The 14,429-nt window shown below is 44.4% G+C and overlaps 1 protein-coding gene across 1 annotated transcript in view; it reads left to right on the top strand.

Moving 5' to 3' along the window:
* The window catches only part of OTOP1 (otopetrin 1), a 46,198-nt gene that overhangs the window by 19,634 nt on the left and 12,135 nt on the right, over positions 1-14,429 (top strand). Inside the window, exon 3 of the mRNA XM_065914055.1 lies at positions 7,617-7,675. Coding sequence (XP_065770127.1) covers positions 7,617-7,675 — 59 coding nt within the window. The remainder of the gene's footprint in view (positions 1-7,616; positions 7,676-14,429) is intronic.

Below are 14,429 nucleotides of genomic sequence, written 5' to 3'. Positions count from 1 at the left end.
TATAGGGGTCTTGTTTTTGTATCCATTCAGCCAGTCTTTGTCTTTTGGTTGGGGCAGTTAACCCATTTACATTTAAGGTAATTATTGATAGGTATGGTCCTGTTGCCATTTACTTTGCTGTTTTGGGTTCGCGTTTATATAACCTTCCTGTGTTTCCTGTCTAGGGAAGATCCTTTAGCATTTGTTGAAGAGCTGGTTTGGTGGTGCTGAATTCTCTCAGCTTTTGCTTGTCTGTAAAGCTTTTGAATTCTCCTTCATATCTGAATGAGATCCTTGCTGGATACAGTAATCTGGGTTGTAGGTTATTCTCTTTCGTTACTTTAAATATGTCTTGCAATTCCCTTCTGGCCTGAAGAATTTCTGTTGATAGATCAGCTGTTATTTTTATGGGAATCTCTTTGTGTGTTATTTGTTGTTTCTCCCTTGCTGCTTTTAATATTTGTTCTTTGTGCTTGATCTTTGTTAATTCGATTAATACATGTCTTGGGGTGTTTCGCCTTGGGTTTATCCTGTTTGGGACTCTCTGGGTTTCTTGGACCTGTGTAATTATTTCCTTACCCATTTTAGGGAAGTTTTCAGCTATTATCTCCTCGAGTATTTTCTCATGGCCTTTCTTTTTGTCTTCTTCTTCTGGGACTCCTATGATTCGAATGTTGGGGTGTTTCACATTGTCCCAGAGGTCCCTGAGGTTGTCCTCATTTCTTTTGATTCTTTTTTCTTTTTTCCTCTCTGCTTCATTTATTTCCACCATTTTATCTTCTACCTCACTTATCCTATCTTCTGCCTCTGATATTCTACTGTTGGTTCCCTCCAGAGTGTTTTTGACCTCATTTATTGCATTATTCACTTTTAATTGACTCTTTTTTATTTCTTCTAGGTCCTTGTTAAACATTTCTTACATCTTCTCAATCTTTGTCTTCAGGCTATTTATCTGTAACTCCATTTTGTTTTCAAGACTTTGGATCATTTTTATTATTATTATTCTAAATTCTTTTTCAGATAGATTCCTTATCTCCTCCTCTTTTGTTTGGCATGGGGAGCATTTTTCATGTTCCTTTACCTGTTGGGTATTTCTCTGCCTTTTCATCTTGTTTAGATTGCTGTGTCTGGAGTGGGCTTTCTGTATCCTGGAGATCTGTGGTTCTCTTTCATTGTGGAAGTTTCTCCCAGTGAGTGGGGTTGGACGACTGGCTTGTCAAGGTCTCATGGTTAGCGAAGCTTGCATCAGTGTTCTGGTGTGTGGAACTGGATTTCTTCTCTCTGGAGTGCAATGGAGTGTCCAGTAGTGAGTTTTGAGATGGGTCTGTGTGTTTGGTGTGACTTTGGGCAGCCTGTATGTTGACGCTCAGGGCTATGTTCCTGCATTCCTGGAGAATTTGCATGGTATGTCTTGCTCTGGAACTTATTGACTCTTGGGTGGTGGTTGGTTTCAGTGTAGGTATGGAGGCTTTTGGATGATCTCTTATTACTTAATGTTCCCTGTAGTCAGGAGTTCTCTGGTGTTCTCAGGTTTTGGGCTTAAGTCTCCTGCTTCTGGATTTCAGTTTTATTCTTTCAGTAGTATCAAGGCTTCTCCAACTATACAGCACTAATAAAACTTCTAGGTTAATGGTGAAAAGATTCTCCACCGTGAAGGACACCCAGAGAGGTTCTCAAAGTTACATGAAGAAGAGGAGAGGGAGGAAGGAGATAGAGATGAGCAGGAGGAGAAAAGGGGGGACTCAAGAGGAGAGAGACAGATCTATGCAGTACTCTGTTCCCTAAGTGTTCTCCGTAGCTAAGAACACCCACAGAGATTCACAGAATTGGCTTGAGAAGAGAAAGGGAAGGGAGGAAATAGAGGTGATCTGGGGGAGAAAAAGGTGTGTCAAAAGGGGGAAAGTGTAATCATCACACTCCTGAGTAAAAATGGGTACTGAATATTGGATTCTTAAATGTCCAAAATTGATATCAAATATTGAAAAACAACGATTAAAAATCTAGAGTAGAGGTTAGACTCTTAAAAATACAATATTAAAAACAAAAACACAAAAGATTTAAGAAATATATATGAAGTTTGCCTGAAAAATAGGGTCTTTTTATTTTTGCAAGGTTATAGTGAAGTGAAAGTGAAAATTAAGGAGTAATAGAGGAGTAATAGAGGACTTTCAAAGAAAGTAAAAGGAAAAAAAAGGAAAAAATGTTTTAATTAAAAAAATAGTAAAAATATATGAGAATGAAAATGAAAATTAAGGAGTAATAGAGGAGAAATAGAGGACTTTAAAAGAAAAAAGGAAAAAAATATTTAATTAAAAAGTAGTAAAAATATATGAAAATGAAAATTAAGGAGTAATAGAGGAGTAATAGGGAATTTTAAAAGAAAATAAAAGAATAAAGTTTAAAAAAGAGAAAAAAATTTTTTTAATTAAAAAAAATAGTAAAAATAATCTAGGAATTTCTCTGGAGCTGTTGTGGGCAGTGTGGGTTCAGTTCAGTTTCAGATATCTCCTCGTTCCAGCTTACACTTCTTGATATCTATAGGCCCCTTCTGGTGTAGTCGGTGTTAACTACAGGGATTTTAACCTGTTGCACCGGTCCCTTCTGAAGCGGTTCCCTCTGTTTATTTGGCTTCTGTTTGCGGGTCCCTTCAGTGTCTAATTCCCGCCCTGACACAGGCGGGTGGAGGTGGCCTCTTGTTCAGGTTCGCTTGTTCAGTCGCGCTGCGGGGAGGGAGGGGCGCTGCAGACAGATGTCACCGGCGTGTGTGGGGAGCCCTCGCGGTGTTCCAGCCACACTGGGTTTGCCCCCGCTCACGGGGCGTGTGCTACACTGCTCAGGCTCCAGGCTGCTCTATAGGGAGGGGGCCCTGAGCTGCGTGCGGTTCCAGTTTTTGGGCACTCCACAAAAGCGCAGGCTCGGTTGGGCCTGCGTTTTGTGCCTTCCCCAGCCCTAGCAGCTCAGGCCTCCAGGAGCTTGTCCCGGGTGCAGCGCGCCTCATCCCCTCTGCGGTCCCAGCCTCAGTTTCCGCGTGCGCTGGTCCAGTGCCCTTTGTGTCTGTTCTGGGGAGCTGGTCGCTAGCCGTGACCATCCCGGGGGATGTCGACCATCCAGACTCTCAGGAAGTCTTTGGTTAGAAACTGGGAGTCTGTCTGCAGTCTGGTGGGGGATGCCGCCTCTGGGGCCGACTTTGCCCCTTTCCCCTCCCCCCGCCTCCTTCCTCCAGCGGGGCATGGGCCGTTCTGCCACTGGCTAGCTCTTTTCTGGAATCGCTCAGTCTTTCTTTTGTTTCTAAGCAATGCTGCCCGCTCCTCTCCGTTCAGCCCCCTCTTGCTGGTGGTGGATGCGAGTGTCTGGGGTACTTTTCTCCTGGGAGTTGCTTTTAGGCATGTAATCTGTGGCTTTTATGTATTTTTCCTCCCAGTTAGGTTGCCCTCCGAGATTCGAAAACTTCCCCCAGACCCGCCAGTGAGAGGGTTTGCTGTGTTTGGAAACTTCCTCTATTACGACTCCCTTCCTGGGACGGGTCTCCGTCCCTAGCTCTTTTCTCTCTCTTTTTATCTTTTATATTTTGTCTTACCTCCTTTTGAAGACAATGGGCTGCTTTTCTGGGTGCCTGATGCCCTCTGCTAGTGATCAGAAGTTGTTTTGTGCAGTTTGCTCAGCATTCAAATGTTCTTTCGATGAATTTGTAAGGGATAAAGTGGTCTCCCCATCCTATTCCTCCGCCATCTTAGCTCCTCCCCCATCATTACTTTTTAAAACAGACTTTTTATTTTTAAATTGTGGCAACATGTAACCATAACATTTGCTGCCTTAGCCACTTTTACCTATTTGGTTCAGCAGTGTTAAATATATTCACATTGTTGTGCAATCAGTCAACAGAACTATTTCATCTTGCAAAAAATGTCCCCTCAGATACTAACTTCTGATTTCTACCATTCCCAGTGCTGGGCAACTGCCATTCAACTTTCCTACTTATTCAGCTTTCTGTCTCTTTAGATCAGACAAGTAGAAATATAGGGGGCTTGTCCTTTTGTGACTGGCTTATTTTGCTTAGCATAGTGTCCCCAAGATTTATCCATGTTGTAGATGTGTCAGAATTTCCTTCCTTTTTGAGGCTGAAAATTATTCCATTCTATGGATGAACCACATTTTTTTTTTCTGTTCATTCATTGGTAGACCCTGGGGTTGCTTCCATCTTTTGGCCATTGTGAGTAATGCTGCTATGAACATATGTGTGCAAATATATTTTTGAGACTCTGCTTTAAAAAAAAATTATTTATTGGCTGCACTGTGTGGGCTTTCTCTAGTGGTGGTGAGTGGGAGCTACTCTCTCCTTGCAGTGTGTGGGTTTCTCACTGAAGTGGCTTCTCTAGTTGCAGAGTGCGGCCCTGGGATATACAGGCTTCAGTAGTTCTAGGCTTGTGGGCTCTAGAATTCGGGCTTGGTAGTTATGGTACCTAGTTGCTCCATGGCAGGTGGCATCCTCCCAGACCAGGGATCCAACCTGTATCACCTGCATTAGGCAGGTGGATTCCTAACCACTGGACCGCTAGTGAAGTCCCAAGACCTTGCTTTCAATTCATTTGGATATGTACCTAGAAGTCGAACTGCTGGATTGTATGGTGATTTAAAAATATTTATTTAAAAAATGTAACATTACTGAAAAAAATTGAAAAAGAGTCTAAAAATTTTGTAAGTCCTCAATGGGAATATTTGTTGCTGTTTTAATGTGATCCTTCTCCTGGCACTCAAGTGTATTGTCTTATCAAAGTTTTACATACAAGGTGCAGAGTTTTCTGTGTACAATTTTTCACTTAAATCATAAACTTCTTTATTTTTCTAGGTAGTCTATTTTTAAGAGTATTCTTGTTAAGATATTTATGTATTTACTGGCTGTGCTGGGTCTTAGTTGCTGCAAGGCTTCTCCCTCGTTATGGAGAGCGGAGGCTACTCTCTCGTCGAAGTATTTGGGCTTCTCCCCTCCAGTGGCTTCTCTTTTTGCAGAGCACAGGCCCTAGGCACATGGGCTTCTGGAGTTGTGGCCCTTGGGCTCGTAGTTGCAGTTTCCAGGCTCTAAAGCACAAGCTCAGTAGTTGCAGCGCCTGGGCTTAATTGCTCCTTGGTATGTGGGATCTTCCCGGACCAGGGATCAAACCTGGGTCACCTGTATTGGTAGGCAGACTTTCCACCGCTGAGCCACCAGCAAACCCCTGCTATATAATCTTTATCAAAGCATCAGCTAGGTAGCCATCTAGCTTAGAATTCATAGACAAATACTAATTTCCTTTAGCGCTTCCCTGTTGTTGGGCTGAATGCCATCTTTACCAGGAGCCACTGCTCTCTGTTTTCCTGTTTTTTAAGTTGTTAGATGTTTCACGAATCATGCCTGGCAGTGTTTTCCAGAGCAGGATAGTAAATCTTAGGTGAAATGATGTGGATGAGAGAGTATGTGTGGTGTATTTTTGAATGTATGTCGTCTGATTATCTTTTTATAGCACACACTTGCAAAATGAAGGCTGAGACAAATTTATGAACCGCCCAGCTGTGTCTGACATGCAGCAGGTGCTCAACGTGTGTTTGTGTCTAAAGTATGTAGTCACTCAGTCATGTCTGACTCTTTGTGACCCCATGGACTGTAGCCCGCCAGGCTCCTCTGTCCATGGGATTCTCCAGGCAAGAATACTAGAGTGGGTTGCCATTCCCTTCTTCAGGGGATCTTCTTGACCAAGCGATCGAACCCAGGTCTCCTGCACTTCAGGCAGATTCTTTACCATCTGATAATAAGGCCCCAAATGCTTTAGGAGCTCAGATTATGCATAGGACAGAGGAGTAAGTTGACAGCAGAGAGTTTTTACTGGAAACATACCTACTGCAGGTGCTGTTCTAAGTGGACGTGGATTATCTTATTTCAATGCTCACAGCACCCTCAAAGGTAAGTTTCATTATCACCCCCATTTCACAGATGAGAAAACAGACTTGCCCAAGGCCAAGGGAGTTGGGATTTGCACATGGGTCCAATACAGCCTCCCCACATTTAGCCTGTATCCTGAGTTGCTTCTAGTGACTGCGTGGGCAGGGGCCTGGGCAGCAGACATAATGTAGTATATATATGTATATAATCACCTACATAAGAATGAGTTCTGTTCTGAGAGCCCATTTGTAATTCAAATTTTTTTGTAAGTCCAACAAAGTTAGTCTAGCTACCTAACTATCACAGTTAGATATGTAGCCCTCTGCTTTCATCGATCAGTCATGTCCAGCTTTTTGCGACCCCATGGACTGTAGCCTGCCAGGCTCCTCTGTGCATGGGCTTTCCCAGGCAAGAATACTGGAGTGGGTTGCCATGCCCTCCTTCAGGGGATCTTCCCAACCCAGGGATCGAACCCAAATCTCCTGCATTGCAGGCGGATTCTTTACCAACTGAACCACCAAGGAAGTCCATCTATATAGCACTGTACTGTAATAGGTTTATAATACTTTTTACATAAATAATACATTAAAAAACCCACAAAAGTATAGCATTTAAAATCTTACAGCACAGTACCTTGGGGGGCTTCCCAGGTGGCGCTAGTGGTAAAGAATCCACCTGCCAGTGCAGGAGATGTAAGAGATGCAGGTTTGATCCCTGGGTTGGGAAGATCCCCTGGAGGAGGAAATGGCAACCCAGTTCAGTATTCTTGCCTGGAAAAGTCCATAGAGGGTCCACGGGGTCACGAAGAATCAGACACGACTGAGCAACTGAGTGGACAGCACACACATCTTGAAAAGTCAAGTATTACAGTACAGTAGCTGGCACGCAGGGGCTGGCATTGAGTGGACAGGTGAGAAGAGTTACTGACTGGAGGAGGGAGATGGTAGAACTGAAGGATCATCAGCAATAGAAGACGAAGGGGAAGCTGTGGTTTCACTCACACTTGACTCCTTGGAAAAGACCCTGATGCTGCGAAAGATTGACGGCAGGAGGAGAAGGGGACGACAGAGGATGAGATGGCTGGATGGCATCACCGACTTGATGAACATGACTTTGAGCAAGCTCCAGGTGTTGGCAATGGACAGGGAAGCCTGGTGTGCTGCAGTCCATGGGGTTGCAGAGTTGGACACGACTGAGCGACGGAACTGACTGACTGAGGTTGATAGAATGCATGCTTGCAGCTCTGAAAGTTCACAACTTGAGGGTTCGTATATAGGGGACTTACTGCAGAGGGAAATAAAAGACCAGCCTGAATCACTTGTGTTCTTCATTTAAAGCACTCAAAATTTGGTTTCTGGCCACTGATGTAGTAACAGTTCAGTCGATATTTCTTGAATGAAGCCCTGTAAGGATGGTAGAAACAGGTGAACAGGCATCACGGCAGGCAGGCTGCTGCTCCCCAAGGCCCGCCCCATAGCACGAAGGGTACCATTGTCTCCTAAACCTGGAGGCCTCCCTCCGATTCTCACGGCAGTGCCTCCGGAGCACTGTCTCCCATGAGAATGGCACCATCCTGGAAATGACTGGCCAGTTTTGGACAGAGTGGTCACTGACGTGCCCAACACTTTCCACATCCTTCCCTTAGGTTTTATAACTTCTCATGGTGCAGATGTAGTGATGGCTTTCCCAGTGATGTATCTTTATTTTCTTTGTTTCCATTTAGGTGTACTTTCTCTGGGGGCACTCAAAGGATATCATCCAGTCTTTCAAAACACTGGAAAGGTAAACATTGTGGGTAATCGCTTACATGCTGAATTTAATGTTCGTTTAGAACAAACAAAGCTAATCACTGCTGTCTTCAGTCAGTCAGTTCAGTCACTCAGTTGTGTCCAACTCTCTGCGACCCCATGAACTGCAGCTCACCAAGCCTCCCTGCCCATCACCAACTCCCGGAGTTTACTCAAACTCATGTCCATTGAGTCGGTGATGCCATCCAGCCATCTCATCCTCTGTCGTCCCCTTCTCCTCCTGCCCCCAACCCCTCCCAGCATCAGGGTCTTTTCCAATGAGTCAACTCTTCGCATGAGGTGGCCAAAGTATTGGAGTTTCAGCTTCAGCAGTCCTTCCAATGAACACCCAGGACTGATCTCCTTCAGGATGGACTGGTTGGATCTCCTTGCAGTCCAAGGAACTCTCAAGAGTCTTCTCCAACACCACAGTTCAAAAGCATCAATTCTTCCGCACTCAGCTTTCTTCACAGTCCAACTCTCACATCCATACATGACCACTGGAAAAACCATAACCTTGACTAGATGGACCTTTGTTGGCAAAGTAATGTCTCTACTTTTTAATATGCTTTCTAGGTTGGTCACAACTTTCCTTCCAAGGAGTAAGCGTCTTTTAGTATATGTGCTGCCGAAGCGAGCACAGAGTAAGCGTCTTTTAATTTCATGGCTGCAATCACAATCTGCAGTGAATTTGGAGCCCCCCAAAATAAAGTCTGACACTGTTTCCACTGTTTCCCCATCTATTTCCCATGAAGTGATGGGACTAGATGCCATGATCTTAGTTTTCTGAATGTTGAGCTTTAAGCCAGCTTTTTCACTCTCCTCTTTCACTTTCAACAAGAGGCTTTTTAGTTCCTCTTCACTTTCTGCCATAAGGGTGGTATCATCTGCATATCTGAGGTTATTGGTATTTCTCCAGGCAATCTTGATTCCAGCCTGTGATTCATCCAGCCCAGCGTTTCTCATAATGTTCTTTCCATATAAGTTAAATAAGCAGGGTGACAATATACAGCCTTGACATACTCCTTTTCCTATTTGGAACCAGTCTGTTGGTCCATGTCCAGTTCTAACTGTTGCTTCCTGACCTGCATATAGGTTTCTCAAGAGGTGGGTCAGGTAGTCTGGTATTCCCATCTCTTTCAGAATTTTCCACAGTTTACTGTGATCCACACAGTCAAAGGCTTTGGCATAGTCAATACTTGGGTTTAAAATATGAGAACCACTCTCTTCTCTATTCTGACAAGCAAAGTCTTCAGTTGTGGCCTGGAGAGGGGACCCTCTGCCTTCAGCCTCTTCTGGGACAACCCTAAAAGTACGGTGATGTGAGTTGAATTTTGCCTCTGCTGTCTTAGAAACTTCCCCTTTATGAGCCTCTGTTTTCCTCCTCTGTAAAATGGGGATAATAGCATAGCCAGCCTCTGGGGACTGAATGTAGTAATTGATGTAGAGCTTGTTCCTGGCACAGAATCAGGACCCTGAGTGTTGGGTCTGTTATGTCTGCCCTTCTCTCTCTTGATATGATTGTGAGGATCAAGGGAGAGAATCTGTAGGCTAATGAAGTGAATTTCCTAAATGTAAGCTATGATTATCAGGTAAGAAAGCCTCTGTGCACACATGCAGAGGCATCAAGTGATCACTGTTTGCTTTCTAGAAAGATCCCTCATCATATAAACTGTCCATAAGGCATAGATAAATCCCCCAGTATCATTTGAAATGAAAACTGCTATTTAAGAAAGTGACTTACATATGACCACTGGTTGGAACTATTTTATTGAAGTAGAGGGCTTCCCTGATAGCTCAGTTGGTAAAGAATCCACCTGCAATGCAGGGGACCCTGGTTTGATTCCTGGGTCGGGAAGGTCTGCTGGAGAAGGGATAGGCCACCCACTCTACTATTCTGGCCTGGAGAATTCCATGGACTAGAAATAACTGTCACCAACCTCATTATGCAAAAAGGATCAGCTCATTCAGCAGCGAGGCATCTATTGTGCTCCAACTGTGTGCCGAGCCTGATGCCAGGCACTAGTGGTGATATGCAGAGGTAATGGGTCAAGGTACCCAGGCATCTGAGCATCATGCAGGAGTGTGTAGACTGTCTGTTCCCCTGTGCAGCCCCGAGCAGTGGCCTTGGCAGTGATCTTTAACTCCTGTCTTATTGCCCCTTGTGTTCAGTTGCTCAGTTGTGTCCGACTTTTTGCAATCCTATGTAGCCCGCCTACATCTCTTGCGTCTCCTGCAGTGGCAGGTAGATTCTTTACCACTGAGCCCCCAGGGAAGCCCCCAGACTACACTTGATCTTAGCCAAAAGTGAATTGCCCCTTAGGGCAGGACAAAGACTTCCCCATCCATCCTCGTGTTTCATCTGGGCTCTGTCAGGGTAACTATGGTAACTATTCTTCTCTGCATCAAATGGAGGTGGCAGCAGCTTCTAGCAGGTTAGGGGATCTACCTGGGTCTCCAGAGTGCAAATGGCCAGACAGGGATTTCCATCCAGTGTCTCCTGTTTCGTGTGCTGGGCAGTGACGGGTGTGTGACGGGTGTGTGTGTATCACCTGCTTCTTTTTCCATCAGTAAGGCTGGGTTCAGCTCACAGCTTGAGGAGAATGCTTGCTGATTTTGTTCTGGAGCGTGAGTTTCACTGTGTCTACTCCATAACATTCTTCTTAAAAAATGTAGTTTTGTTTCCTGGTAAAACTTGTAAGGACACAGTGGAATTTAAAAATCACCATAATGCCACCATTATGGACTGAACATCTGTGTCTCCCTCAAATTCATGTGTTGGAGCCCTAACCCCCAATGTGATGCGTATTTGGTGGTGGTGCCTTTGGGAAGTAATTAGTTGGTGAGTTCATGAGGGTACAGCCCTTCTTATGGGATTAGTATCCACATAGAAAAGAGACATGTGATTTGCACCCCCTTGCCCTGAGTGTACCCATGAAAACACAGTGACAGGCATCCCTCTGCAAGCCAAGAAGAGAGGCTTCACCAGAAACCAAGTGTGCTGGCACCTTGATCTTGGACGTTGAGCTTCTAGAACTGTGAGAAATAAATGTCTGTTGTTTTGTTGCAGCAGCCAGAGCTTACCCAGACAGCTGCTGCCCAGAGGTAGCTGCTATTCATATTTTGGTCTGTTTCCTTCCAGTCTTTTTTCAGTGAAGAGATAGGTAATTTTTTTTCTTTTTACCATTGTGGTCCTGCTCTTCTTGCCTTTTCTTTTCATTTTGCTATTAACATTCCCCCTGACTTTTTCTACTCCATGATCTTTACTGATTGCGTAATGTGCCATTGCTATAGTTGGTCAAATGATACAACCCTGCTGTATTTGTCTTGGGCTGCCGTGGTTGAGTACCACATGCTGGGCAGGGGAGGAGGAGCGTAAACAACAGAAACGTATCTTCTCACAGTTCTGGAGGCTCCAAATCCAAGGTCAAGGTACCTGCAGGTTGGTTTCTGGTGAGGCTCTCTTGCCGACCTGCAGGCACTGCCTTTTCGCTTTGTCTTCACCTGGCCTTTCCTCTGGGCAGGGGGAGAGAGATCGCTGGTGTCTCTTCCTCTTCTTATAAGGATACCAGTCATATTGGATCTGGCCCCCACCCTTATGACCTCATTAACCTTAATTACCTCCTTATATGGGTTTCCCAGGTGTCTCAGACAGTAAAGAATCTGCCTGCAATGCCAGAGACCCAGGTTAAATTCCCGAATCAGGAAGATCCTCTGGAGAAGGGAATCGTTACCCACTCCAGTATTCTTGCCTGGAGAATTCCATGGACAGAGGAGTGGGCTAGAGTCTATGGGGTCACAAAGAGTCAGACACAGCTGAGCGACTGCACACCCACACCTCCTTGTACACCATCTCCAAGTACAGTCACATTGGGAGTTAGGGCTTCTACATATAAATTCTGAGGGGATCCAATCCAGGCCATAACACCTCTCACTGGACAATGAATTTGCCTGAAAGTTTTTGTCGTTATTATGAATAGTACTGTGATGAACATCTTCAGTTAAAAATACTTTTGAACATCTCTGATTCTTTTTTTAAAATGTATATTATTAAAGTATAGTTGATTTGTGGGCTTCCCAGGTGGTGCTAGTATAAAGAACCCACCTGTCAATGCAGGAGATATAACAGACTCAGGTTTGATCCCTGGGTTGGGAAGATCCCCTGGAGGAGGGTATGGCAACCCCAGTATTCTTGCCTGGAGAATCCCATGGACAGAGGAGCCTGGTGGGCTACGGTCCATGGGGTGGCAAAGAGTTGGGCACGACTGAAGTGACTTGCACACACAGTTGATTGACAGTGTTGTGGTAATTTCTGCTCTACAGTACAGTGATTCAGTTATGCTTGTATATACATTCTTTTTCATATTCTTTTCCATTACGGCTTATCACAGGATATTGAATATAGTTTCCTGTGCTATATCATAGGACCTTGTTGTTTATCTTCTGATTATTTTCTTGAGTTAAATTCCTGGAAGTAGGATTGTTGAGATAAAGAGTGAGATGTCCTCAACAAGTGTATATTGGGCCACTTGTCCTACCAGGCACTCCTGACTGAATAAAATGGGGTTTCCCATTCATAAAGCACTTTATCTTACACGTGTTACTTGTGAGAGTGTCTCACGATAGCCCTGTCAGTTAGGGACAGTAGCTACAATCATGATCCTACTTAGCAGGTGAGGAAACCGAGAAAGGAAGCGAATGTCCAAGGTCAGGCAGCTCATCTGTGCATAGCTGGGCGGGACTGGATGCTGACTTTAAATCCAACGCTATTTCCGCAGCATCACAGTGGCTCAGTGGCCATCTGGGTTTACTGGGTGAAATCTTTCTTTTTGATTAGTTGACATCATAGTATATTAGATATACTGGGGTTAACAAAAAAAAATCATCAAAATTATTTTCACCTGTTCCTTTTTTACTGTTCTTTAAATGTGACTACTGGGAAATTTAAAAGTGTCTTTTTAATTGAAAATTAAATTTAAAGTAAAAATTAAATTAAAAAATTTAAATTTAAATTCAAAATTGCCTCAGTGTCTTACATTATCTTCTTTGGGATAACGCTTGCTCTAGGCCATGCACCCAGATACTTCCTACCGAGATTTTTCACCTAAAGGAATTCCAAAGAACTGGAACCTGGTCCTGCCTTGACCTTGTTTGTTGAGCGATTGGAGACAAGTCTCCCTGTCTTGGGCCTCTTTCCTAAATTGGATAGAATGTAGTTTGAACTAGATATTCTCATAGCTTGATTTAGCCTGTTATTTTTTGTTAAATAAGGCAAAGCGTTAACCATTTTTGAGTTACTCATCACCTTTTGGTTTTCAATTTTTTAAAAAAATTTTTATAAAAACTTTTTGTCATGCTGGGTGGCACATGGAACCTTAGTTCCTTGATTAGGCATCAAACTCATGCCCTCTACAGTGGAAATGTGGAGTCTTAAGCACTGACCAGCCAGGGAAGTCCCCAGAATTAGAGGTTTCCAGAAAAACTGGAAGGTTTGATATTCCAAAATGTGCATGGCAGCAAAGAACTAGGGCTGAGTCGGAATTGTTCCCTCCAGATGGGAGCTGGCCACTCATTTAGCTACAGTCCCCACCGTAAGATGGAGTGCAGAGGGAAAAGAGAGCAACCCAAGCAGTCAGGCAAGAAAAGGGAAATTTTTTAGAGGGAAACGAGAGGGTGACTGGCCCTTACGGAGAACCAGCGTCCTCCCTTTCTGATGGGGTCTTTCTTATATACCACCAATGAAAAATTATCTGAAGGGACGGTTAATTTTTAGCCTGTAGCTGAGTCCTGTCACATAGCCAGAGGTCTAGAATCCGGGGGTCTCATAGCCTTGAGAAGTTAGCCACCAGCGGGGAAAACAGAATATCATTTGGGCAATTTGGTCAGTCTCAAGGGTCACTGTGATTTTATTCTTTGTTTGTGAGGTCAACATAATGAGCCATTTCAACCGTGAGCCCCCATGTAGACCCTATCACCCACCACTCCCTAATGTGTCCCTGGCCTGCTTTATTCATTGACACTTCCTGCCCACCCACGAGGTTTCAGAACTTCCCACCCTTGAACTTACCCTCTTTTTCTGGTCTTTTGAGCCAATACTCCACTATCCATGCTTTTAGTACCTACAGGAACTTTTCTACTGATCTGCTAATTCTTACAGGTTTGAGTGCTTTTCTTTTCTCAAGAGTGAAGTTTAGAGAAATAGCACTTCTGAAAACAGCTGGAAAGATAAACTGAGGTCAAAAAATGGCTCATGGAAGCTTTCTCTTTATTGTGATCTGGGGTTACTGGATCCACGTATGAGCAAGGCAGCCTGGCATGAGGAAATGATGTTTGCCGTTAGTTTGTAGGACAGTTTCCAGATCAACCAACTGGAGGTGGTCAGCTCCTGGGGAACTTGCGTGGCAGAAAAATGCCTGCAGCCATGGGTGGCATCCGTCTTACCTGCTTGGGTTCTGTGGAACTGGGATTAGGCAACGTCATTTGGACCAGGAAAGAGGAGAAGAAAGAGGAGCTGTGTGCATTATAAGTAAAAGAAAAGCCAGCCAGCCAGCCGGAGGCAAACAGCATTGTCTGCATTTGTCAAAGGCTCTATACACACAATGCCTCCCAGGTGCCCTGGGGAAGGCTGACCACAATCTGGAGCAAATGGACAAGCACAAGGGGCGGGCAGATGGGGAAACACCTGACTCAGACTTCCCACCCACAGCCTTCTCCACTTGCGCCTGGACATTGGGAAGCAGCCAAAGGAA

Source organism: Muntiacus reevesi, chromosome 22 (assembly GCF_963930625.1).
Source record: "Muntiacus reevesi chromosome 22, mMunRee1.1, whole genome shotgun sequence".
Classification (NCBI taxonomy): domain Eukaryota; kingdom Metazoa; phylum Chordata; class Mammalia; order Artiodactyla; family Cervidae; genus Muntiacus; species Muntiacus reevesi.
This window is presented reverse-complemented; position numbering and strand designations above follow the sequence as displayed.